General features: G+C 38.6%; 2 protein-coding genes across 3 annotated transcripts in view; one reads left to right on the top strand and one right to left on the bottom strand.

Moving 5' to 3' along the window:
* The window catches only part of LOC141400055 (uncharacterized), a 207,784-nt gene that overhangs the window by 59,130 nt on the left and 121,911 nt on the right, over window positions 1-26,743 (top strand). The gene's annotated exons all lie outside the window — the stretch shown is intronic.
* LOC141400054 (uncharacterized) overlaps window positions 1-26,743 on the bottom strand; it is a 47,462-nt gene that overhangs the window by 4,650 nt on the left and 16,069 nt on the right. Inside the window, exons 2-8 of the mRNA XM_073979458.1 lie at window positions 20,530-21,563; window positions 19,334-20,468; window positions 18,013-19,266; window positions 17,827-17,945; window positions 16,509-17,759; window positions 1,405-2,551; window positions 46-1,317 (exon numbers count right to left, since the gene is read on the bottom strand). Of these exons, the coding sequence (XP_073835559.1) occupies window positions 46-1,317; window positions 1,405-2,551; window positions 16,509-17,759; window positions 17,827-17,945; window positions 18,013-19,266; window positions 19,334-20,468; window positions 20,530-21,563 (7,212 nt within the window). The remainder of the gene's footprint in view (window positions 1-45; window positions 1,318-1,404; window positions 2,552-16,508; window positions 17,760-17,826; window positions 17,946-18,012; window positions 19,267-19,333; window positions 20,469-20,529; window positions 21,564-26,743) is intronic.

Below are 26,743 nucleotides of genomic sequence, written 5' to 3'. Positions count from 1 at the left end.
TAGCAATAATAAATTTATTATTAGATTTTAATGCTTTGCACTTACAGCTGTTGACACGAGTAAAGCATTCCGTGTATGGAAGTGAAGAGCAGCGTTCGATATTTCCAACTAAATTAGGATTAGTAGCACACAGAGGATTATTTTCCGAAGAGCAAACGGAACAAGATTTAGGCGTGGGAATTGAATCTGGGGAGTTACATCCCTTTCCGTTGCATAATAACAATAGTTTTTCTTTCACCATCTCGGTAACAACTTCCGGTTCAAATTCACTACGACATCCCATGCCAACAATAGAGCTTTCATTGTTGAAGAGAGTATAACATTGATCGTTAGGATGGTACGCACTACATTGTCTAATAGCCATATCTTCGCAATCATCATCTAAGCATTTGTAGCATTCAAAGCGTTCCTCAGGTACACTCATGGTGTTGCATAGTGGTCCGCTACAGGCTTTGCAGAAATTATTTTGTCCTGCGGCGCACGCATCCCTATCATCTAAATCCATATCATCTAAGCACGTTCGAGCTAATTCATAGGCTGGATCAATACCACTCGTCCGCGGATATAAAGCTACCATGCAGTCGCCTTGACACTTACGTTTTCTACTCTTTGTAGTATCAAATGCTGCGGAACAATCTGCATCTAATGCAGAATCACAAAAATAACAATCCGTGTAGGCTTCCAAAGATTTCGCGTTATTACATCCGTTTGATTTACAGTTTAAGCAACGATCTGGATATTGATCGCAGAAGTCACCATGAGAAATGCTGACAACATCGCTGCATCCACGCTTCTCAACTAACCCATTCAGACCGAAGACAGTGGTACAAGTTTGTAAATTATTGCCTTGACAAACATTTATAATGCCAGTTCCGTCAGCACACTCTTCCCCTTCACAAGAATAGCAATTGAGTGGCAATCCTTGCCATTTTCCAGGTTCCCCTATAAACAAGCTCAGCAAATTCACAGTGTTGCAATTGTTAGCTCCATTGCAAATTCTGCAAGTGTCTCGATTGCTACTGTCACAAGTGATATCTGAGGAACAACCACGAATTGTACGACTACCTTCAAGTTTAGTAACACATCTGTCATTCTCCTCGTATATGGCACAAGTTTGAGCAAATTGGCTAGGGTTGTCCTCACAAGCGGAGAAAAGTGCGGAGTCGCACTGAATGCAACTTTTGCGCTCTTCGGGGAAGATTTCGCTGTTGCAATCATTTGTGTTGCAAATTTTACATTTTGTGCTACTACCACTGGTGCAATCGTTAAATAAGTCGTCATTCACGTCGGAAAGGCATCCACGACGCGTTACTCCATCTGCAAAGTAAAGGACATAAAAAAGGTTTAAGCATTTGGACATTAGAAAGGCTTATACATATGTATGAATGTAAGAACGAAACCAACCTTTATCAACACTCACGAAACACTCAGTATTGGGATATAAATGACAGACTGTAGCGGTAGTAAGGGCTGGATTGGAAGCACAATCTGGATCATTATCTGAACTGCACCATCTGCAAGATGGAGGTTGTGGCAAATTTGCAATATCATTACAATTATCTCCAGTACACATGAGTAGTTTGCGCCGATTCTCTGTTAAGAATGAATTTTCCAAGTCGCTAGCACACCCCATGCGTTGTACATTGTTCATATCGTCGAACAAAGTGAAACATTGATCGTTTTCGCGGAATGAAGTGCATTCCGATGTCACGTATTCGTCACAATCGGCACCATTACAAATATTACACTTAAGACGTGTCTCTGGTATTTTGACATTATTGCAGCCACTTACGGAACATGCTTCACAATTAGCCTTGGTGCCGGACTGACACTCTTCGCGATCATCCAAATCAAGGTCATCCAAACAACCTCTTGCTAGTTCATAGGCTGGGTTATCTTCATCGGCGCGTGGATATAAACCTGTCATGCATCCCTTGTGACAAGAACGAGTTCTTGTTATGATCTCAGGATGGAAAATACAGTCTGAATTCTCGCTTCCATCACAGTATAGACAATCTACATAATCGTTCAAACTTGTTGCTGAATTACATCCGCTCGATTTACAGAACTTGCAGAATGAAGGATTTTCGTCACAGTAACTAAGATTGACGCTATTATAAACGGTGTCGGAACAGCCACGTTGGACCACTGTACCATTTGTAGCAAAAACTGTTGCACAATTTTGTTCGTTGTTATTCTCACACTTTCCAATAGTACCTAATCCTGAGGTCTGGCATTCCCATCCTTGGCAGCTATAACAATTAATAGGCAAACCTTGCCATTTACCGGGATAGCCAATGTTGCTGCTGGCCAAATCAACCACGTTACAATTGTCCGAGTCATAGCAATGACGACAATATTGTTTATCACTGTTGTTACATTGGAATTCTGTGCTGCAGCCCCGGTAGGTATGTCCATTTACCAATTTCGCTGTGCAGAACTGTGTATTATCGTAAACAGGACAGACGGATCCGGCATCAGGAGAATTTTCACATTCAGGATCATCTTTGGAGTTGCAACGATGGCAACGTCGGCGGTCGACTGGGAAAATCTACATAGATATAAGTAAATAAATTACAAGTTAAATCGTTATTCCAAACTACGGTATAATCACAGACTTAAAACAAGTAAGAGAGGGCTATAGTCTGCAGGGCCGACAATGTGATACCCTACTCCACTACACCAGGAAACTAGTTTTCCACAGAATTTCGAAATATTTAATTTATTGGGACATATTTTAGCCGTACGGTCATACATGCATAAGTTGATATACCAGAGATATAGCTCAAGTATAGGCCGCCATCACTGGTGTTATATTCGGTATTTTATAATTTACGTTTATAAAGTAAATTTTTTACAAAGAAAAAAATATCGAAAGACCTTTAGAAATCTTTTTGTGATTTCGATATATTTCGAGACATTACATTTCTTTTGACCAATGGCATCAAATTGATTTGGTAATTTTTCTATCATGATTGGAAAAAATCCCTATCATGATTGCGATATTTTGTAGAATGGAAGGTAAATGTAGTTCTTCACAAACAAAACAAAATAATAAAGGAAGTCACTTACAAGTTATATTTATGTAATTTGCAGTAAGAGAGAGGTCAAGAGTTGGTTTTCTAGTGTGGTTTACATAGTTGCCCGGAATATATCCCTTAGAAATTGAAATATGGACAAAAAATAAATTTGGATATTTTTCTACAAAAGCTATCCCAGCAAAATTTGACGGAAGGGATTCTTTGCGATGACGTGATTTCATGTCATCTTTTGCATTGGTTCAAAGGAAGTCGTGAAAGATCCGATCTTTTCATTAGGATTTGAACCAATGCAAAGGAAGTCGTGAAAGATCCGATCTTTTCATCAGCATTTGTACCCATTCCATCGATCCAATAGAGATGATGTTTGTGTTTTTATTTTCACACCTGTTTATTTTCATTTTGGTATGTTCCAGTACTGCAAAAATCTACTAATTTTTACTATTTTTTCGATAACACAAAGGAAAAATTGTTATCGTACTAAAAATAAGTAGATTCTTGCAGTTTCTGGAACCGACCAAAGTTGTTAGAACTGTCGTCGTGATGTTGTCTTACATTTCCTGCATATCAAACAACTAAACTTCTAAACAATTGGTATTATATGAAGTCCCAAACATCGAGCTAAAAATAGAATCGGACTGCACACATTGCTATTTTAAAAGTTCCCTTGTCTGTTCTAAATCTGACATAGAATGAAATCAATCAAATCTCGCTTCCTGGAATTTGAAAAAAAGTCCGAAACGAAAAGGAACAAGAATCTGAAAATAAAGAAGAAACTACTTTTGGAAAGAAACAATTAAAAATAAATTAATTAAGCATAAATGGTATTTTCCATAAAAAGTCTCTCCTCCCCGTTCGTTACATTTTGTTCTTAGAGATCCCTAAAGCAAGCCGGGTTGTAGATCCCTACATATTTCCGTCACTAAACAAAAGAGTATAATTACCAAAATGTTGTTATAAAATAACAAAATTATAAAATAAAAGTAATTTACTAAATAAAAATACTTAAAGGAGTGCATTTGGAGTCCATGTTGAAATCTGAACTGGTGATGGGAAGATAAAAAACCTTTTGTAAGATGAAAGACTATCAGTTGCGGAGAACGGAGGAAGTAATCTTTTGCGTTGCGGCGGTGGTGATTACATTGCAATTTTGGATGTAAACTTTTGAAAAACTAAACTGATAAATTAATTGTGGCTATTTCATGAATTCGTTTGAATTAATAAAGAGTTTTGTTTTTCATGAAAACCATATTTCAATACAGCATTTCCATTTTCCAAACAAGACATGAAAATTTCATGCCAAGGGGTTGGTGAATATGACATGCCAAAGCATTGGTTAAAATGACATGTCAAAGCATGGGTGAAAATGACGTGTCAAAGCATTGGTGAAAATGACATGTCAAATCATTGGTGGAAATGACATGCCAAAGCATTGGTGGAAATGACATGTCAACGCTGTAGGGGAAACACTTGCTCTTATTTTTCTTTTTCTTCAGGAATCACTGGGCACGCTAGTCGTGCTAAATGATCGTACGCGCCATCTATTTTTGATGTTCACTTTTCATAACTAGTTAGATGATTATGTTAGTAACATTCTTAGAGTAATATTTTGGCACTTCGGCTACTAGCCTGGAAATTCGTTTGCTTACTTTGATTTTTGCTAGGTCTCTTTGCATTGATATTAGATTTGCTCGGCCATTTTGCCGATTGACCCATATCCAGATTGACTTTGAGGAAATTTGCTGATCTCGTTTGAAAATTAGTTGTCAAGTTTTTTTCATGCGATTAATCTTTTTTTTTTTCTTATTTGAAACTGGTTAATTTCGACACAATAAAAATTTATGCATTCTGTGTGCGCCTGGTTATGCAAATAATCATAATTTGAGGTTCATCTCGCAAAACATCATTATCTCTGTATTTGCAGAGTTAATCATTACATTTGGTGCCATCTCGCTATAGCGGTGAGTTTTAATTACCATTAATAAAAAAGGGAATGTGTGAGCAATCAAAAACTGTATTGTTGTTTCTTTATTACATACATAGGATTGGCACCCACTACCATAACTAAGTACTCTCCCACGCGGGACATTGAAGGGTCGACCAAAATACTGGTTTTTATTGCACTTGTTCTTGGACAGCTACAAAACAACATCTGCGAGAGTTTCAAGTGTTCTGCTGTACCACTACGGTTTCGCCTGGCTAGTCAACAGTTTACGAAAAAGCAGTGCTAAGCAACAATGTCTACCTTCTAACCACGTGAACGAGTTATAAAATCTGAATCAAATGATTAATCAGAAGCCCACCGGTTTGATAATCATCGTCAAAATTTGCTTTGCTTTCACGAAGGAGCCGCCTGTTTCGGGTTATTGTTATGAGTGCTATTCCATATTAAATCAGTAATTTGACAACGCAAAATTCATTATAAGCCTTATATAGCGTAAGGTAACAAGTTCAAAGTTTTAAAACAAGACAGTGCTGCAAGGGTTTAACTAACCTGAAACCATAAAGCCCGCAAATCAACCTTTCGCGCAGTGTCAGTGTGAATCCCCGTTTAAATAATTAGAAAATTCAGTAATTCTTCTTCAAATGAATGATGGTTAACTTCCCTGTTGATTATTAATTATGTCTGTTTTTACTGGCTTAGCATAATGAGGAGAAAGAAACTCCAGTTTGGTCCTTAACCAGTGCATAATATTTGTTGAATCAGTCGTGCGAGGCCGCATTTTACAATACTTTATGTGATTTAGTGTTAAAGCAAAATTACGGTGTCAATACACTAGGCACCACTGTACCGAATTTGTTTGTGATTTTTTTTTTGTAGGTTATGCTTTACCCATTTCGTTACAAGAATATTTCGTGAACCCACAGACATACAAGAACAAGTAAATTTGCATACGTACAGTCGGGACTGCAATGAGCCCCCTTTAATTGCATTTTGGTGGTAGTTTTCATGAAGTCTGTCTTGTAGCTAATTGCTCAGTAAAGTCTAACTTTGTTCTCTCTAATTCTTACCGCGTTTGATGCTTTGTAACCGAACAAAAGTGTACCAAAACAAAATCCATAATATCTCTCTCGATAGAAACAAGCACGCTGCCCACAGCCCCCCCATCGGAAGGCCTTTCGACGTTGGAGCACTCTACTTGATGGCACGTAAATGTGAGTACTTAATGTTTCTCTTATTTTTATCTGTATCTTTTTGGTATTTATTTGTTTCGGTGACAACGGTAATTGCGCTAAGCGTTTAAATACATTAAGGTGGGTTTACGATCGCACCTTCAAAACGAACAAAAATTGTTGAACTTATATTAGGATTTATTTTTAACTGTTCTGCCAATCGACGTTTATAATTTGAATATTTCGTAATTATTATAAACACATTATATACTTTATGCTTAAATTTAATGTTATCGATAGCCAAACGATGTTAATCTCTATATTAAGTCTACCGCTAGGAATAAGTAGAGTATGAATACTTTTGTCAATAAACACATTATGGATTTAGCCTGAACTCATAATTATCCTGTTTGATTTCCAGACTAAGTAGATAGTTAAGTCACCACACAGTTGGGAGCATAGACGATGTCTTTGTGAAGGTAACTAGTTCTATGATTTGGTTGGGAGGGCTGTTAGGCGTGATACCACCACAGCGCCTATCGCTTGTAAATGCACCATGGCACTAATGCCTGATTTCCGTCTGTTCTATCACCTTTCTTATTCTATTTTTGCACGTATAAATAAAATAATTGTAGTGTAGCTCCAATATGCACCTGGCTAGAAAACATTCGAACCTACCCCGCCGACGAGCCTGTAGGCCGGTCCAAAGTACGTGCACTAGCCATTCTAACATCCGCTATGCTTACTCATACGTTATATGCTACATAAATAATTATTTTTGGCGCCCAACGTGGGGCCCGAACGAAATTCATTGTTGTATCCATCTTTTTTATATCAGTCAGTTCAAAAGTCAGATGTTCGGCTCACAATTTAACTTTCTTTTCTTTTTATTTTTCCACTTCATTTTTCTTATCTGAGATTATTTCATCGCAGGGATTATGTGAAGGATCGAGAATTTTAAGTTCATTCCTGCCCATCCCGTTTTGATAATAGTCTTCCTTCAAAATCACTCTAAGGTGTTATAACATAGGTATATGATTGGACGGATTGCTGACTCTGGACAGCGGTGCCGGATCAGACCACAGTTAGATCTTATGTAATAATGCCTTATTTTCACCAGCTACCTGGAACCTGGAACCAATTAGATTCCATCCGGTCTGGACCTTCTGTCGTCTTTCTCCTTTCATAATTTTTTCAGGTATTTGTTTAGTGGTCATTTGCATCATTTGAAGTGACAAACCTATCGAAACTGCCTGTGAAATCAAACAGGGATTTTTTTATTGTGTTGTAAAAAAAACAAAATATTTTTCTTGGATTTTGTCGTTATTATTTATAAAATATTTTTGAGAATAAGATTCGCAATACAAATTTCAACAAGTTTTGTAAGACTTGTAGGTGAATATTTAAGAAAGTTTTTTTGGGTTAAAGTCGCGATTACCAGCGATAAGGGAATATAACTGTTAGGATTATCTTATAAGTCGCAAATTATGTTTCAAGAATGAAACATTGATGAGTTGATTGTGGAAAGTAATACGCATCGAATTTTAATTGCTTAAAGTTGGATCGTCTTTTTGGTATAGATGGTCATTTTAGTTCTAACCACAATTAGTTATACATAGTGGCATTTTTTTTTTGGTATGTCCGAGGGGCATCTTTTCAATATTCATTCTTGGAGCACATCCTTAGTTTTTTCGTTTTAAATTGGAAAGGTTTTCCACTTACTTTTGGCAGTCAACAACAATATATGGCCGCAAGCCAATGAGTTGCTCCGTATGTATGTTTTGCGGTTGTGGTTTAAGTGAATTTTGAAATTTGTTGAATTACGAATCATACCTTCGGAATTTATAATTATACTGCGACATATTTTCGCCAGCTTCATATGATTATTGATTTTGTTTAGCCGTATTTGAAATATCGGTACATAACTGAGTATTTAAACCAACATTTTTGTCAAAACTATTGTAAGAGTGTGCAATAGTTCCACATGCTTCAGTATATGTCTAGTGTCCATTAGTATTTTGGCATTAGATTACTCAAATTATTTGGATAACTACCCTTTTCATAAATTCAGGGAATCATTCTGTGAAAGTGGTGACGTTGTCTTTACCTTGGTAGGTTATTATTATTTCGTGTCGGTGGTATAGAGTTCTTTTTAGGCGACCTTATCAACTCCTGAGGAAAAGGTGCTCATTATTTATAACCTGTTCACTGGTAAAATTAAAGATTCGCTAATTTTGGGTAAAGATTTCTCGAGAGCTTGGTCATAAAGCTTGGGTTTTTATGCCATTTTGTTATGCTGCGGTCTGAATATAATTAACCAGCGTTATTTTGATCTCCAGGGGCATTAGTATATAAAACGTATTACGTTATAGTTTTCTCCATATAATGGCAACTAACGCAGGTGAGAAGTCTGCTCTACCAATTGCAGGCAATGCCGTTTGTTGCGACGCTTGTGAAGAAACTATTACTTCAGCCTCGACTGCCCAGAGAATTTCATGTGGTCATATTTTTCATAAGGCCTGTCTCGAAAGGGGCATCAAAACCAAACCATACTGTCCAGTATGCAATGTCCGAATCGGGACTGCGCCAAGCACCTCAAGGCCATCGAGTGTGACGACTAGGTCTCAGTCGAAGCAAGCCGCTACTGCAATGCCTTCTGATTCAGTTTCGACTCAAGTTGGTAATGCTGCCAATAATAACAATAATGCCCATACTACGGGGTTGCCAGAGAGGGAGGTTATAATGCAAATAGTAACAAATATGGTTACTGCCCAACAGGATCAGCTTATGTCCGACCTTAGTGCTCAAATGAGCCAAATGATCGAGACTCAGGTTGCAACAAGCCTATCCAGATGGGTGCCTCCCACCTCACAAAGTAGGCCACCTCAGCCACAAACCTCACCTCAGCAGATGCAGACCCTGCCAGATGTTGAGCAACAAACCTTTAGAGATCTTTTTGGGATAAACTCACGTCCCCAACCGCATACCTCACCTCAAGTGAGACATCCTCTAAGCACAGTTCCATCGGCATTAAACATTTCGTCTTATGGTAACTCAAGCGAATTAAACTCTCGGCCTGACAAAGTTTTACAAATAATGTCGAACTGGAAGCTGAAGTTTAATGGTGGTTTGAATGGCCTCACAGTTGACAACTTCATATACCGCGTGGAAGCACTGACAGCACAAACTCTGCAAGGGAACTTCGATTTGCTTTGTGGAAACGCCTGTTCGTTGTTCGATGGCAAAGCAAACGATTGGTTCTGGCGGTACCATAGGTCTGTAAGTAATATTAGGTGGCAGGATCTGGGCAAGGCTCTTCGAGAGCAATATCAGGATTCGAGGACAGACATAGATATTAGGGAATTAATCCGTGAACGAAAGCAAAGGGCAAATGAATCTTTCGATAGTTTCTATGAGTCTATAGTGACTTTGACCGACCGCTTGAAAATTCCTTTGTCGGAGGAAATGTTAGTTGAAATCCTTCGAAGGAATTTACTTCCTGACATTCAGCACGACATTTTAAATTTGGAAATAAAGTCGTTGCAGCTCTTGCGCGATACTTGTAGGAGACGGGAGTTTTTTATGGCGGATATGCGAAGGAAGTATGGGGTGGCGGTATCAAAACCGAACCCTCTGCCTAAGCGCATATGTGAGGTGGAATTCCGTGAGGATGATGTTGCTGGAGTGTTAAGTTCACCAGATGATAAAATTTCCGCCATTAGTTTGATATGCTGGAACTGTGGGAACAATGGTCACCGTTACCAAGATTGTCTTGAAGAAAGAACGGTCTTTTGTTATGGGTGCGGTATGGCTAATACCTACAAACCCAACTGCTCTAAATGTGCTTCAAAAAACTCTCGTTTCAGTGCACCGAAGAGTGCACAACCACAGACACGAGCTTTGAATCCCGACCTCGAATAGAAATTCTAAAAAGACCCATTTCTAATACACCCAACCCAGATTTACTTACTGTTAATAAGTCAGAACCTACCGGCCATGGCCTCTCGAAGTCTGATGTTACATCCGAAAATATTTGTTCCCCAGCCAATTATCCATCCTTCAAACCGTTGCATGTCCGGATTATGGAGTATAACCAAGCGCGTCTACGAATTTTCAAGGAGGATGGCAGGAAGTCTAGATCAGCTATTCGCATGAAGTCATTTTGGAGTAAAATAAAAGATATGAAAAAGAAACTGGTCTGTTCGATCCTGGACCAGCCATCGGATGTAAGGCCATATGCCGAAGTCACACTCTTTGGTAAGAAGGTCCTAGGGCTATTGGACACAGGTGCCTCCATTTCCTGCATCGGTTCTGAGGTTGCAAAGGATTTCCTTCTATCAAATGCGCCTTTTAAAAAGTTAAACACTATCGAGGGAGGGAGCTGATGGGAGGGGTCAGGATGTGAGGGGGTTTGTCGAAACACTCATTTCGTTCAAGGGCAGTGAGAGGCCCATTACTATTTTCATTGTTCCATCCTTGGACAAGGATTTATTTCTCGGAATTGACTTCTGGGAAATGTTCAACTTACTCCCGTCTGAATTTCGCTGTAAGAAACTTTTGCCCTCGTCGTGTATAAATGAACTTTCTGCTCAGATTCCATTATCGGACTGCCAGAGAACCAGGTTAAGTCATGTTGTGTCCTTGTTTCCTTCATATTCTAAGGAAGGTTTAGGCCGAACCGATGTGCTGTCCCAGAGCATTGATACGGGTGAAGCCAAACCGATTAAGCAACGCCACTTCCCCGTATCTCCAGCTATTGAAAAGCTGATATACGAGGAACTGGACCGCATGATTCGGTTAGACGTGATCGAGGAATCTAATAGTGCCTGGTCTTCTCCAGTGGTTTTACACCGGAAGCCAGGCAAAAATAGATTATGCCTTGACAGCAGAAAACTGAATTCAGTAACTATGGGAGATGCCTACCCGTTGCCTCAAATTGACGGCATTCTAAGTAGATTGCCAAAAGCTCAGTTCATCACTAGCTTGGATCTGAAGGATGCCTTTTGGCAGATTCCTTTGGATCAGAAATCAAGAGAAAAGACAGCATTTACCGTCCCTGGGAGACCGCTGTACCACTTCAAAGTAATGCCTTTCGGGCTTTGCAATGCCCCGCAGACGATGTCCAGGTTAATGGATAAAGTGGTACCTCCGGATCTCAGGGCGGAAGTGTTTGTCTATCTCGATGATCTTCTGGTCATTTCGGAATCTTTCAATCGGCATCTGGAAGTTTTGGGCGTTGTGGCTAGGAGAATTCGGGAATCTGGATTGACCATTAATGTTTAAAAGAGCCACTTTTGCGTTCCAGAAGTTAAGTACCTGGGCCATATTGTGGGCAATGGGGTTATTAGAACGGATCCAGAAAAGGTAGCCGCCATTACCGAATTTCCTGCCCCGAGATCAGTGAAACAAGTTCGCCGATTCCTTGGCATGACGGGGTGGTATAGGAAGTTTATTAGGGATTATGCTTCGATTACCACGCCTATAACAGATCTGTTGAAAGGGAAGAAGAAATTTGTATGGACCGATGAGGCCCATAAAGCTTTTGAGGTTTTGAAGTCACACTTGAGCTCAGCCCCTGTTTTACACAGCCCAAATTTTTCGCAGCCGTTCTTCATACACTGCGACGCGAGTAAAACAGGTATAGGAAGCGTATTGGTACAGAAGAATGCGGAGGGTGAAGAGGTTCCTATCGCCTTTATGTCGAAGAAGCTCAACAAAGCCCAACGCAATTATTCAGTTACCGAACAGGAATGCTTAGCAGCAATGCTAAGTGTTAAAAAGCTGATGGGAGGACTTGAACTCTGTTCACTTTCAATCCGAGGAATACCAGGGTCTCTTGGCGAAGATTGAGAAAAGCCTCGATCAGATGCCCGACATAAAAATATTGGATGGCTACATATACCGACGAATGGAACATGCAAATGGTGATCAGCTTCACGACGACCTTGTTTGGAAATTATGGGTTCCGCGGGAGTTGGTGCCAGATGTACTCAAAAAGGCCCATGATGATCCGGTTTCGTCCCATGGCGGGATTAACAAAACACTTGCCAGGATACGTCAATTTTTCTTTTGGCCTAACTTGGCTGCAGATGTTAGGACCTACGTTAACAATTGCGAGATTTGTAAGTCGACTAAACATCCCAACACAGTGTTACGACCTCCCTTGGGGAAGACTTCGGAGTCTATGAGGTTTTTCCAGATGCTTTATATAGATTTTCTTGGTCCGTACCCGAGATCTAAATCCGGCAATATCGGGATCTTTATAGCTTTGGATCATTTTTCAAAGTTTCCATTTTTGAAACCTATTAAAAAATTTACAGCTGATGTCGTAGTGGATTATCTTGAGTGTGAACTTTTCCATACCTTCGGGGTGCCGGAATCCATCGTCTCAGATAATGGTTCACAGTTTAGGTCTACCGTATTTAGCCAACTGCTCAAAAAGTACGGTGTTAACCATATTTTTACTGCTATTCACTCTCCTCAGGCTAACGCCTCCGAGAGAGTGAATCGCTCGGTTCTGGCAGCGGTGAAGGCATATATCAAGCCTGACCAAAAGAATTGGGACGAACTATTGAGTAGTATTTGTTGTTCTCTACGTTCGTCGAGACACTCGGCTATTGGTACATCACCCTACTATCTGGCTTTCGGCCAGAATATGGTCACCAATGGTGCTGTTTATGGCTTGCTTCGCCGACTTGAGATGCTGGAAGATCGAGCTGTTCGATTCGACCGCAACGACTCAAGGGACATTGTGGCTATGCGAGCGGCTGAGATGGAACAAAAGCAGTTTGTGAGAAACGAGAAGACATACAATTTACGATCAAGGGGAGTTCATTTTAAGGAGGGACAGGAAGTGTTCCGCAGGAATTTCCGTCAAAGTAACTTTGAGCAGGGTTACAATGCTAAGCTTGCACCTACCTTTCTCAAAGCCCGTGTGAGAAGAAGACTGGGCAACTCTTACTATGATTTGGAGGATCTTAATGGCAACTCAGTGGGGACATACCATGCTAAGGATATCCGCCAATAGTGCAACTTGTTTCTTTTTTTATTTTGCAAGTGTCATCAGCCTCAGGTATGTGTTGCATCCCCGAAGTCTGATTTTGGCGGGGGGGATTGTAGGGGAAACACTTGCTCTTATTTTTCTTTTTCTTCAGGAATCACTGGGCACGCTAGTCGTGCTAAATGATCGTACGCGCCATCTATTTTTGATGTTCACTTTTCATAACTAGTTAGATGATTATGTTAGTAACATTCTTAGAGTAATATTTTGGCACTTCGGCTACTAGCCTGGAAATTCGTTTGCTTACTTTGATTTTTGCTAGGTCTCTTTGCATTGATATTAGATTTGCTCGGCCATTTTGCCGATTGACCCATATCCAGATTGACTTTGAGGAAATTTGCTGATCTCGTTTGAAAATTAGTTGTCAAGTTTTTTTCATGCGATTAATCTTTTTTTTTCTTATTTGAAACTGGTTAATTTCGACACAATAAAAATTTATGCATTCTGTGTGCGCCTGGTTATGCAAATAATCATAATTTGAGGTTCATCTCGCAAAACATCATTATCTCTGTATTTGCAGAGTTAATCATTACATTTGGTGCCATCTCGCTATAGCGGTGAGTTTTAATTACCATTAATAAAAAAGGGAATGTGTGAGCAATCAAAAACTGTATTGTTGTTTCTTTATTACATACATAGGATTGGCACCCACTACCATAACTAAGTACTCTCCCACGCGGGACATTGAAGGGTCGACCAAAATACTGGTTTTTATTGCACTTGTTCTTGGACAGCTACAAAACAACATCTGCGAGAGTTTCAAGTGTTCTGCTGTACCACTACGGTTTCGCCTGGCTAGTCAACAGTTTACGAAAAAGCAGTGCTAAGCAACAATGTCTACCTTCTAACCACGTGAACGAGTTATAAAATCTGAATCAAATGATTAATCAGAAGCCCTCCGGTTTGATAATCATCGTCAAAATTTGCTTTGCTTTCACGAAGGAGCCGCCTGTTTCGGGTTATTGTTATGAGTGCTATTCCATATTAAATCAGTAATTTAACAACGCAAAATTCATTATAAGCCTCATATAGCGTAAGGTAACAAGTTCAAAGTTTTAAAACAAGACAGTGCTGCAAGGGTTTAACTAACCTGAAACCATAAAGCCCGCAAATCAACCTTTCGCGCAGTGTCAGTGTGAATCCCCGTTTAAATAATTACAAAATTCAGTAATTCTTCTTCAAATGAATGATGGTTAACTTCCCTGTTGATTATTAATTATGTCTGTTTTTACTGGCTTAGCATAATGAGGAGAAAGAAACTCCAGTTTGGTCCTTAACCAGTGCATAATATTTGTTGAATCTGTCATGCGAGGCCGCATTTTACAATACTTTATGTAATTTAGTGTTAAAGCAAAATTACGGTGTCAATACACTAGGCACCACTGTACCGAATTTGTTTGTGATTTTTTTTTTTGTAGGTTATGCTTTACCCATTTCGTTACAAGAATATTTCGTGAACCCACAGACATACAAGAACAAGTAAATTTGCATACGTACAGTCGGGACTGCAATGAGCCCCCTTTAATTGCATTTTGGTGGTAGTTTTCATGAAGTCTGTCTTGTAGCGAATTGCTCAGTAAAGTCTAACTTTGTTCTCTCTAATTCTTACCGCGTTTGATGCTTTGTAACCGAACAAAAGTGTACCAAAACAAAATCCATAATATCTCTCTCGATAGAAACAAGCACGCTGCCCACAGCCCCCCCATCGGAAGGCCTTTCGACGTTGGAGCACTCTACTTGATGGCACGTAAATGTGAGTACTTAATGTTTCTCTTATTTTTATCTGTATCTTTTTGGTATTTATTTGTTTCGGTGACAACGGTAATTGCTCTAAGCGTTTAAATACATTAAGGTGGGTTTACGATCGCACCTTCAAAACGAACAAAAATTGTTGAACTTATATTAGGATTTATTTTTAACTGTTCTGCCAATCGACGTTTATAATTTGAATATTTCGTAATTATTATAAACACATTATATACTTTATGCTTAAATTTAATGTTATCGATAGCCAAACGATGTTAATCTCTATATTAAGTCTACCGCTAGGAATAAGTAGAGTATGAATACTTTTGTCAATAAACACATTATGGATTTAGCCTGAACTCATAATTATCCTGTTTGATTTCCAGACTAAGTAGATAGTTAAGTCACCACACAGTTGGGAGCATAGACGATGTCTTTGTGAAGGTAACTAGTTCTATGATTTGGTTGGGAGGGCTGTTAGGCGTGATACCACCACAGCGCCTATCGCTTGTAAATGCACCATGGCACTAATGCCTGATTTCCGTCAGTTCTATCACCTTTCTTATTCTATTTTTGCACGTATAAATAAAATAATTGTAGTGTAGCTCCAATATGCACCTGGCTAGAAAACATTCGAACCTACCCCGCCGACGAGCCTGTAGGCCGGTCCAAAGTACGTGCACTAGCCATTCTAACATCCGCTATGCTTACTCATACGTTATATGCTACAACGCATTGGTTAAAATGACATGCTTAGGATCCAGAAAAGAACGTCATCTTTTGGGGTCCACGCTCATATAAAATTCATCGATGAAGATGCTAAAAAGATGACATGCTAGATCACTTGCACCCATGATTGAATGTCATCTTTGGCATCGAACATTTTGCTGGGATATGGTAAATTTCAACCGCTAAATACTATAGGATTATTATCCAAAATTATTGACATCATCCTTGACCAAAACTCATGCACAATTTTGTAAAAGTTGAACTTTAACTGCGACCTCTAGCGTGATAATTGTTAGATTACACACAATTAACACTGAGGAATCCCTGTGTATACTAGGCTGTAACTACGCTAAGGTCTTTGGTCCAGATTTCGCCTTCCAAACATAATTTAGGTGTGTGGAATGTGTGATCCACGAAAAAAGATATAACATGTGTTTTAATTTTTTTTTTTTTTAATTTTCACATAAAAGTTTCGGTCAATTTAACCCGCTAAGTGTAATCTGATCATAATGTAAATTGCAAGCTTCTTCTTTGTCGTGAACACAAACCGTACTCAAAATTTCGCGTCGATCAGACTGTCATTACGACCTTTGGAGAGTCTACAAAATCGGTTTTTGGTCCATTTCACCCCCTAAATATTTTGCGATCATTTACTTCCATGGCCATATTCTCTAAACTAGACGTGAAGGTATGTAGAAATTACAAATTGGTCTTACAAGCTGTAGGACAAAAACCTAGTTAAATGTGTTAATTATTTAATTATGATATAATAAAATTAATCATGATACATCATGGCCAACTAATCTGAGAGTTAGATTTACCTGTATGTTGCACCTGTCACCCTCACATGTGCTACATCCGTTGTCATTTCCGCTGAGACAACTAATTATTTGAGACTGGCTTAGGCTGCTCACACATCCACGTTCGGTTGAACCATCGCTATTCACTTTCGTATAGCATTGGGTGTTTGGTAAAGATGTGCATTGAGTAACAGATGGAACATTTTGTGGAAATGACGCACAATCTTCATCATCATTAGAATTACATTGAGCACACATAGTAGTTTTAGGAATGTTTTCAAAACCATTACAATTATCGCTTGAGTTACAAGTATATAAACGATGAATGTTGTTCGATACGAAGTTATCTTCCAAATCACTTATACAACCCATTTGAACAACGTCGCTCTGGTCATCAAAAAGAATAAAACATTGGTCGTCAGGTTTGTATTTAGAACACGGAGATGCATCTGGCTCTACACAATTTTCACCTATGCAGGAGTAACACGAAAGTCGAGATTCTGGGATTTGAGCAATATTACAAGCGGTGGCCGAACATGATTTGCATTCGATATTGGATCCGGACGAACAAATATTCTGATCGTTCACGTCTTTGTCGTCTAAGCAAGATCGCACAACACCATATACCGAGCTATTTGCGATTGGGTAGAGAGCCGTCATACAGGCACTGTTACATTTACGTCGTCTTCCCACATTTTCTGGTTTAAAGGCACAATCGCTATTGCTTTCTGAATCGCAATAAACACATTCGATATATTCAGACAGGGCATTGGCGTTGTTACAAAGGTTCGAGTTGCAGTTAAAACAGTTTTCATGATTGACATCGCAATAGGAGCCTTGTTCTTCCTCTACAGTGTCGCTACAGCCGCGTGTAACAACTTCTCCATTGGAATTAAACACTGTCATGCAATATTCATTGGCATTACATGTCTGTTGGGAAGTTCCCGATTTACATTCGTCCACATTAGAACATGCGAAACAAGACAATGGAAGTTTTTGCCAAAATCCGGGTTTTGCATCCGATTTACGCATTAAATTAGCTTTATTACAGTTATTTTCATTGCACTTTTGGCAGCTGGCTGAGTCAGATTCATCGCATGAAATTTGTGAACCACATCCACGGACTGTGAATCCATTGTTATCAATAGTGGTTACACAACTATCGCCTTGAATGTATTTCAAACACACTTGTGAGGCGTCAGGGCTGGTTTCGCATGTTATAGAATTGGCCGATGAACATACATGACAGGTAGTACGATCACTAGGATATATCTGAAATAGTCACATATAAAAGTGTTATAGATAGTGAGCAATAATGTACAGATGATTTTCCTGTTACCTTATTATTGCAATTGGTACCAACACAGGACTGGCATTCGGTAACGTTTGTGTTATACAGACAGGTGTAAAACTCTTCGTCCTCCAAGTTAGATAGACAGCCACGTTCAGTATGGCCACCTTTTAAGGATCAAACAGAATGAATGCTGATCAGTAAAGGTTTAGTAATTTGTGTAAAGGAACTTACTTTGTAGAACACGGGAATAACATTGAGAATAAGGCAATGAACCACATGTCGTGTAAGACTGAACAGACTCTGGATTAGTTGCACATTCCGCATCCGTCAAGGAATTGCACAGTGTACATAGCTGAGATTGGGGCAAGTTATCAATATGGTTACAGTTATCATCGTCACAGAGCCATAACAGCTTTTCAGTGACAAGTGTCATTACTTCAGGAGGATCGTATTTGCTCTTACAACCCAATTCGACAATTGAACCGGTCTCATCGAATTGTACGAAGCACTGATCATTGTCCATGACTGCTCTACAGGTTTGGACTTGAGCATTTTGACATTCATCGCCTTGACATTGATAGCAGGACTTGCGTAACCCCACCTCGTCCTTATTGCAATTTTCACCTGAGCAAGATCTGCATTTGGAATCGTTGGATGTTTCACAGAGAATGCGGTCGTCTAAGTTTTTGTCGTCTAGACAAGTGCGCATGAGCTCGTAGACTGGATTTTCGTCGGTAGTGCGTGGATAGAGAGCTGTCATGCATCCCTTATGACATTTTCGTGTGCGTAAAATAGTATCCGGATTAAAGGTACAGTCATCGTCGTTTTGAGCATCACAGAAAATACAATTTATATAATCAGATTCAGCCTTCGCAGAGTTACAACCTGTTGATTTGCAATCGTAACATACATTTCCAGCGTCTATGCAAGTTTGATCCACAAGATCGCTGCATCCACGCTGAATAACAATACCTTGGGAGTTGAAAACAACAGTGCAAGTTTGCAGGTTGTTTCCGGTACAAACATTAAATGTGCCAGTTGATTCCTCACATTCTTCAGTACCATTGCAGTGATAGCAAGTCAATGGGATTTCGGCGAACATGCCAGGCTCTCCAATGTCTTCGTTGGCCAAATTTATGTCATTACACCCGCTTTCAGAACACTCACGGCAGTTCTTTCTGTTGAGACCATAACAACTTAATTCCGAAGCACAATCACGGAAAGTAACGCCATCAACCCATTGCGTCACGCATGCATCATTTTCAACAAATAGTGGACACGCTTGGACGGCATTAGGTCCAGCTTCACAATTGGCATCTGTGAGTGATTTACAACGATGACATTGCTGCCTGTTCGATGGGAAAATGTTTTTATTACAATCGCTTTCAGCACAGATTCTACATTTGGATTCTGGATCACCAGCGTTACATGCTACAAATTCATCGATTGGCAAATTATACATGCAACCGCGTTCGGTATGACCATCTGCAAAAAATAAAAATTAATATGGAATGCGCATTTGTGTTATCTATATATGTCATATGATCCTCACCATCACGAATTAAAGTATAGCATTCAGTGTATGGATAATTTTGGCATCTACTTTGGTTTGTTACTTTCGAGGGATTAGTGGCACAGTTCTCATCACTTTTCGAATCACAAGCATAACAAAATCTGGCTTCAGGAAGATTTTCGTATGAATTACAATTATCACCATCGCATACGAAGTACTGCTTTATGTTGGCTAAAATTTCGGTAACTGTTAATTCGCTGCGACATCCCATTCTCACAACGCTATGTGTAACATTATTAAAGTACATGTAGCATTGATCGTTTGCAGCATAGCCTTCGCATTGCTTAGATTGGGGTGCATCGCAATTATCGTTTTCGCAGTGGTTACAAGAAAGACGCCCTGTCTCAGGTAAAATTGCCGTATTACACATATCTTCGAAACATGCGACACAGTTATTTTCATTAGTACAACTCTCACGACTGTCGGCTTCAATATCTTCAAAGCAAGTTCGAACAAAATCGTAAACGTTAGGATTTGATTTACGAGTATATAAAGAGGACACGCAACCAAGGGTACATTTTCTTGTACTTGTAATGTCGATGGGATTGAATAGGCAGTTGGGGTTAGTTGACGCATCACAATATAGACACAATTGAGTATTTAAGTGGTTTGTCATATCATTGCACCCATTAGATTTGCAATTAAAACAAAGTTCTGGATTTTGATTACAGTGTGTTTGGTAATCTTCTAATACCAAATTTTCACAACCGCGACGAACAACTTCTCCGTTGGTGTTAAAAACAGTCATACAGTCCTGATAAGTGTCGCCGTCGCATTTTTGGGGATTACGAACGCCAGTTTGGCATTCATCTCCAGCACAAGTATTGCAATTTAGAGGAAGATCCTGGAAGATTCCATATATTTCCTCCACTCGTTTCTTAATGTTTGCTGTATTACAATTATTTCCGGAACATATCTGACAGTTCTTAGAATTCTCAACGCATGAAAGCTCAGTTTGACAGCCGCGTTTAGTGACTCCGTTTTCATAATGCGTTACACAGGCATCATCGTCTCTATATGATGGACAAACTGACGAGGCGGTTGGGGATGCATGACATGCAGTATCTGTATCTGAATCACATCGGTGGCAACGCAATCGTGTCTCCGGAATTATCTAAAATTAATTATAATGAATTTACCGTATCTTCTAATCATCTAATTGTAGTAATAGTTACCTCTTCATTGCAGTTATTGCCTTCACATATCTTGCATTTTTCGTCGATGCCGATTAAACAGTTGTAGAAGTCATCCCCAAATAAATCCGAGAGGCAGCCGCGCTCCGTTGTTTGCCCATTTATACGCTGATAGCATTGAGTGTACGGCATTGTATTACATTTGGACTGTACCGTTATTGTCGTTGGGTTTGTAGCACATGCTTCCATATCGTCGGAAGAACAACTACTGCATTCGAACGTTTTAGGCAAATGTTCAAATCCATTACAATTGACCCCATCGCAAATGTACAAAGCTTTTTGCTTTAGTAGTGCTTTGATTGTATCATCAGAATCAAAGTCGGACAAACAACCGAGTTCGATTGCATCGTTGTTACCCTCTTCGAATCGCATGAAACACTGGTCGTTTTCTTTATATATGGGACACTCTTCAGGCACAGGGTCCTCGCAATCATCTCCTGAACAGCGGTAACAAGAGTGTCTTACCTCCGGCAAAGCATTCACGTTACAGTTCGGTTCTTCACAACCAAAACACATGCTGTCATTACCATACCGACAAACTTCTTGATCGTCAATGTCACGATCATTTAAGCAGGATCTGATTAAACTGTACCTGGGATTGCTATCTTCAGTTGTCGGATAAAGAGCAGTCATGCAACCTCCATAGCACAATGTTTTAGTAGTGATTTCAATAGGATTTAATACACAATTTTTATCCAAACTAGAGTCACAAGCCACACATTCTATAAACTGATCCAATGAAGTTGCCTCATTGCAGCCAGAAGATGAGCAAGTCGGACATTTAGCTGGATTTTGACTACAGTAGCTGCTATATTGGGAGGAAATGATTTTGTCACTACATCCCCTTTGAGATACTGCTCCGTTGTCACTGAAAACTGTAACACACGTTTGCTCATCATTATTTTCACATTTTTGTATTACACCTTTGCCAAGAGCACACTCTTCTACATTATCGCATGTATAACAGTTAATGGGACCGTCATGCCAGATATTGGATCGAAAGTTGTTAGCTTTAACTGAAAAGAAGGGGGTAAAATACAGATGTATTTACCAGATTAGTCTTTTAGAAATAAAACATATTTTTAATTAATTAATTGGATTAATCGAGCTAACATGGCCTAAGGAGTTTTGTATTGAAAAATGAATTCTAGCGAAATACCACACACTCAACCATTACGCTACGATCGTTTCACCTGGTGGTTTTTAAGTCAGGCTCATCAGGCGTATTTGAATGTTAATGGCTAGAAGACAAAGGCTGATTTTGATAACTTCTATTTATACAGACATTTTTACAAATTTGTAATTATAATTATTATATATGTAATTATAATTATTACAAATTTTGGTATAAGTGCTTGTCAATACCGGGTCAATATGTCTTGTTTCCTATCGTTTATGAAATTTCTAAGCCAGACGTCTCACGTACAATTTTTTCGGTAAAGTACATAGAGTTTTCGGGAGAGCGCGGAGAGGAAAGAGCTTTTCTATACTCAAGGTAAAGTAAATACTACTCAACAACCACATAGAAATTTTTTTTTGGTTGTAATGTTAATATCAAATGTATATGTAAACAAAATAAGGTCTATAAATTATTGGAATAAAAAAATAATATTTCTTCACATTTGAATTAAATATTTTGCCAGTGAGATATATTCAGCAATAACAAAAGAAAATATATTCATGGTGGTTTAGTGGTTTAACTTTTTTTAAATTGTGTGCTTCTTATCAACCCTAGTGCGTACAATTATTATTAATTATAAAGATTACAAAAACAATAATACGCACTGGGGGTTCCAATGTCACCACTTTTACCATTTTTAAAAGTACAGGAACAGACTAACAGCACATAGCACAGTCGCGAAAACAAATTACTGCTTTACTGCGCTATGAACCAAATCATCAGCATAGCATCAATAATAACTCAGCAAATTGTTTGATGCCAAAGAAGTGCAGTGTCGAACATAAATAGCTGTCTGGTTATTGGTAATATTTTTTAGTTGTAGACCAAAACAAGTAAAACCGGCGCTAAGTTCGACCGGGCCGGAATTTTATACCCATCCCATAAATTGTATTGAAACCAGACTTCAGCCGTAAACACTTTTCAACAAAAATATTGTGGAACACAGCTTAAGTGTTTAGTTATGGAGTCTAAAGAACGAGTAGTTGCCAATTTTTATTAATAGCTTAACTTGCTGTACTTTTTAACATAACACTGTGCAATATTTTTGAGCTAATCGCGTGCAAACAACTTCTGCGAAGCATTTTATAAAAATCCTATTTCGGTTTTGTTTTCCTAGATCGGGTTCGAAATTTATAGCCTCATCTAAACATGGTTAAATGTTGACTATCGGGCTATACTCTGAAACCAATATTGTAGTAAAATAGTTGTTAGTGTATTAGTCTATAAGTTATCTCTCACTCAATTATTACCCGCTTGCAACGAAAATTCCAATTGTCGCAATTGAAGTAGTCCAGAACTAGTTCTAATCCGTACTAGTACAAATATTGACCCCTAAGTAATGCGAAGGGAACCAATTGACACCTTTTTATCCCCAAGTAAACGATGTGGCGTCAGTTGCGACTAAATTAACTTAGCTTAAAAGACGAGTTGTATAAATAATTCACATTTACATTTTCTTAATAACTTAAATATAAATGCAGCATCTAATAACAGAAGCTAGTGTTGATGGACTGAACATATTCGTACATATTATTCATATTGTTCTGGTATAAAAAGGGAATACGATGGAAATATGTACATTGCCTTCTTCTTCTCTCTAACCGCTAGCAATTCCAATTGTCGCAATTTAAATAGTCCTAAACTAGAGTCAAGTGGTACTAGTTCAAAACTGACCCCTAAGTAATGCGAAGTGAACCGATTGACAACTTTTAATCCCCGAGTAAACGACGAGGCGCCAGTTGTGACTATTTACTCTTAAATAAAATCTACCACTTTTTTAATGGTAGTGGTATATGACTCTAAACTTGGAACTAGTACAATACCACCAACAGGTAATGCATAGAGGGTCAATTGCCCAGCAAAATTTTAAGGAAGGGGTTCCATGCGATGACGTGATTTCATGGAATCTTTTGCATTGGATCAAACGAAGTCGTGAAAGATCCGATATTTTCATTGGCATTTGAACCAATGCCAAGGAAGTCGTAAAGATCCGATCTTTTCATCAGCAACCCATGCAAAGAATGTTGTGAAAGATCCGATCTTTTCATCAGTATTTGAACCCATTCCATCGATCCAATACAGATGAGTTTTGTGTTTTTATTTATACACATTTTTCTAAATATGTATATTATTTACAATAGACTTGATGTTGTCGGAGACTCGAAATCACAACCAACGTTGTTAAAACTCTTGTCGTAATGATAATGTCATTGCAAAGGGTTGGTGAAAATTACATGACAAAGCATTGGTGGAAATGACATGCCAAAGCATTGGTGAAAATGACATGACAAAGCTTTGGTGGAAATGACATGCTTTGGATCCAAAAATGAATAGCATCTTTTGGGGTCCACGCTCATATAAAATTCATCGATGAAGATGCTAAAAAGATGACATGCCAGATCACTTTCACCCATGATTGAATGGCATCTTTGGCATCGAACATTTTGCTGGGTGGTTACCTCCTATGACATCCCCATGTTAAAGTTTACAGTTGATTGCACTATGAGGGGTCTTAAGTGGAACTCCCCCAGAGAATCGACGAGTTTCCGATGCCGAACTAGTCCATCTTGCAAGCGGGATAGTTATTAGTTTATTGCTCTCTAGGTTATCTTTAACTCAATTAAGTTATTTACTCTCGTACTCATAATAGGCAACGTTGCCTGCAAAACAACGAGAAAAGATGAATGGACAGTTAAATTAATAAAATACAGAATAAAATGGATATCAACTTCTGCTGATTTTTATTTCAAATAAAGACGCGAGTCTATGTCAATATGAATATGGTTTTGACCTCTGCAGTAAACTTGTAGATAAGAGCAAGAAGAACATACATATTTGGATGAATAATTAACTCGAAAAACTGAATTTATTGCCCCCAAATTTTATAATAAATCTAAAAATGCCATTATACACTAGCCATCATCTGTATAGGTTTGATTTTTTTCTTTTTATACCCTATACCACAATGTGGAAAAGGGTATTATAAGTTTGTTTTGGTAAAAATTAATGTAACACCGCGAAATATTCGTCGGAGACCCCCAATGTGGTATACCAATCTTCATATCTCGACGAGATAAAGCGATTTTGAGATGTGTGTCAGTCCGTCCATCTGTCCATTATAAATTGTAAACACGCTCCAGGCCGCAATTATGGACCGATCCGATCAACGCGTAATTTTAAATAAGGTAAGAGTATATCACAGAGGGGAAGCTTGCAATTTGATATGGCGATCGTGAAATTGTGAAAATTTTTAATATACAGCTTATATCTTTATTCCTGGAAGTGACATTCCGAACAAGTGAGATATACTTGAAAGTGGAACTCTTGACCTTTCAATTGATGCCAATTATGTAGGTGTGCATGATCAGATAACAGAGTTACAGCCTAATATATTCCGTAATTTGTTTGTAGTGTAATAATAAACTCGCTAGAAGTCGCAATTATACATCAATAGTCACGAAATTTTGCACCGGTATGGGTGCAAAAAGATGCCTACAATTTTGAATGATGATCTGATATTCTTTAGCTGGTGAAATGGACCATTACTTTTGTATGAAAAATATAAAAATTTTATTTTTGGTCGATATTTTAATTCCTTGAGGACATATATATTTCGCAAAGTAGCCTACATATGGAAAAAAACTACTGACCTTTCCTCTGATGTAAATTGCAATAAATTGTTTGCTATATAACGGGCCTACTGTAGAGAACCACATTTTTATCCCATGCTACATATTGTCTCTCCAAAAGTTTATGTAACTCCACGAAATATTCGTCCTAGACCCCTTATTTGGTATGCCAAAATACCTCGACGAGATAAAGCGATTTAGCCATGTGTGTCCGTCCATTAGAAATTGTAAACAAGCTCAAGACCGCAATTATGAACCGATTGTAACGAATTTTTTAAGGAGGTTGGGTTCGGACCAGAATAGAAATGATTAATTTTTGGTGATGCTCGTGAAGTGTTCAGGGGATGAAATGGACCAAAAACAAAATATTAACCAATTTTGTAGCGGCTCTGTAGGTCAAAATAATAACCCGCAAAATTGTAAACAAAGTTTGAGTTTATGATGAAGAAGAAGCGTACAAACCAACGTGAAGATCAGATAATACTTAGCGGGTTAAATGGACTGAAACTTTTGTGTGAAATTGGTAAAAATTTCAATAACGTAGCGGTTAAACAACGAAAGTAGTAGTACTACATAAGTGGGTTTCATTGCATTTTAGTTTGTGTGAACTAAATTTTCCTTTCCTGCTACAAAAATGTCTTTGTCATGCTAGATAACTTTTTGGTTTTGGTCATAAGCACAATACATTACATCTCTGATATTTGATAATTAAATTTTCACAATCATTAAAAAGAAGTTCCGTGGAGAGCGATTGTCCAGGGATAGTGGTATAGGGTATCCCATAGTCGGCTCCGTCCGACTATAGACTTTTCTTACTTGTTATATGTTAAGGTATCTTCTGATGTGTTCGTATTACAGATAAATACTATTTATTTTTTGAGAGTCCTATACTATGCTCCCCCCCCCCCCCTAGAAAAAAGCAGCCTACTATTAAAAAACGAAAGAAAAGAAAAACAAACCCCTCTAAAGTTGACGACCCCCGCAAACGTTTTAAGGACCATGATCTGCGAATCTGCACCTGGAATGTTCACACTCTTTATAGAGAAGGTGCAGTTTACACGCTAGCAGATGTACTTGAAAAGTACAAGGCCGACATTACTGCCATACAGGAAATACGATGGACTGGGAAAGATGTCACAACAACACCTAAAGGCGACGCACTGTATTATAGCTGCCATGACACAAAGCATGAGTTTGGTTGCGGTTTTGTAGTTGGTCAGAGGTTAAAACATCTGGTGTCCAGCTTCACACCAGTGAATGAAAAACTTGCTACAATTCGATTAAAAGCAAAATTCTTCAACATCAGCTTTATCTGCGCTCATGCTCCAACCGAAGACAAGGACGAACAGACCAAAGATATATTCTATGAGCGCTTAGAAGAAACATA

This window comes from Musca autumnalis, unplaced genomic scaffold (assembly GCF_047663935.1).
Source record: "Musca autumnalis isolate F117 unplaced genomic scaffold, ASM4766393v1 scaffold_3, whole genome shotgun sequence".
NCBI classification, from domain to species: Eukaryota; Metazoa; Arthropoda; class Insecta; order Diptera; family Muscidae; genus Musca; species Musca autumnalis.
This window is presented reverse-complemented; position numbering and strand designations above follow the sequence as displayed.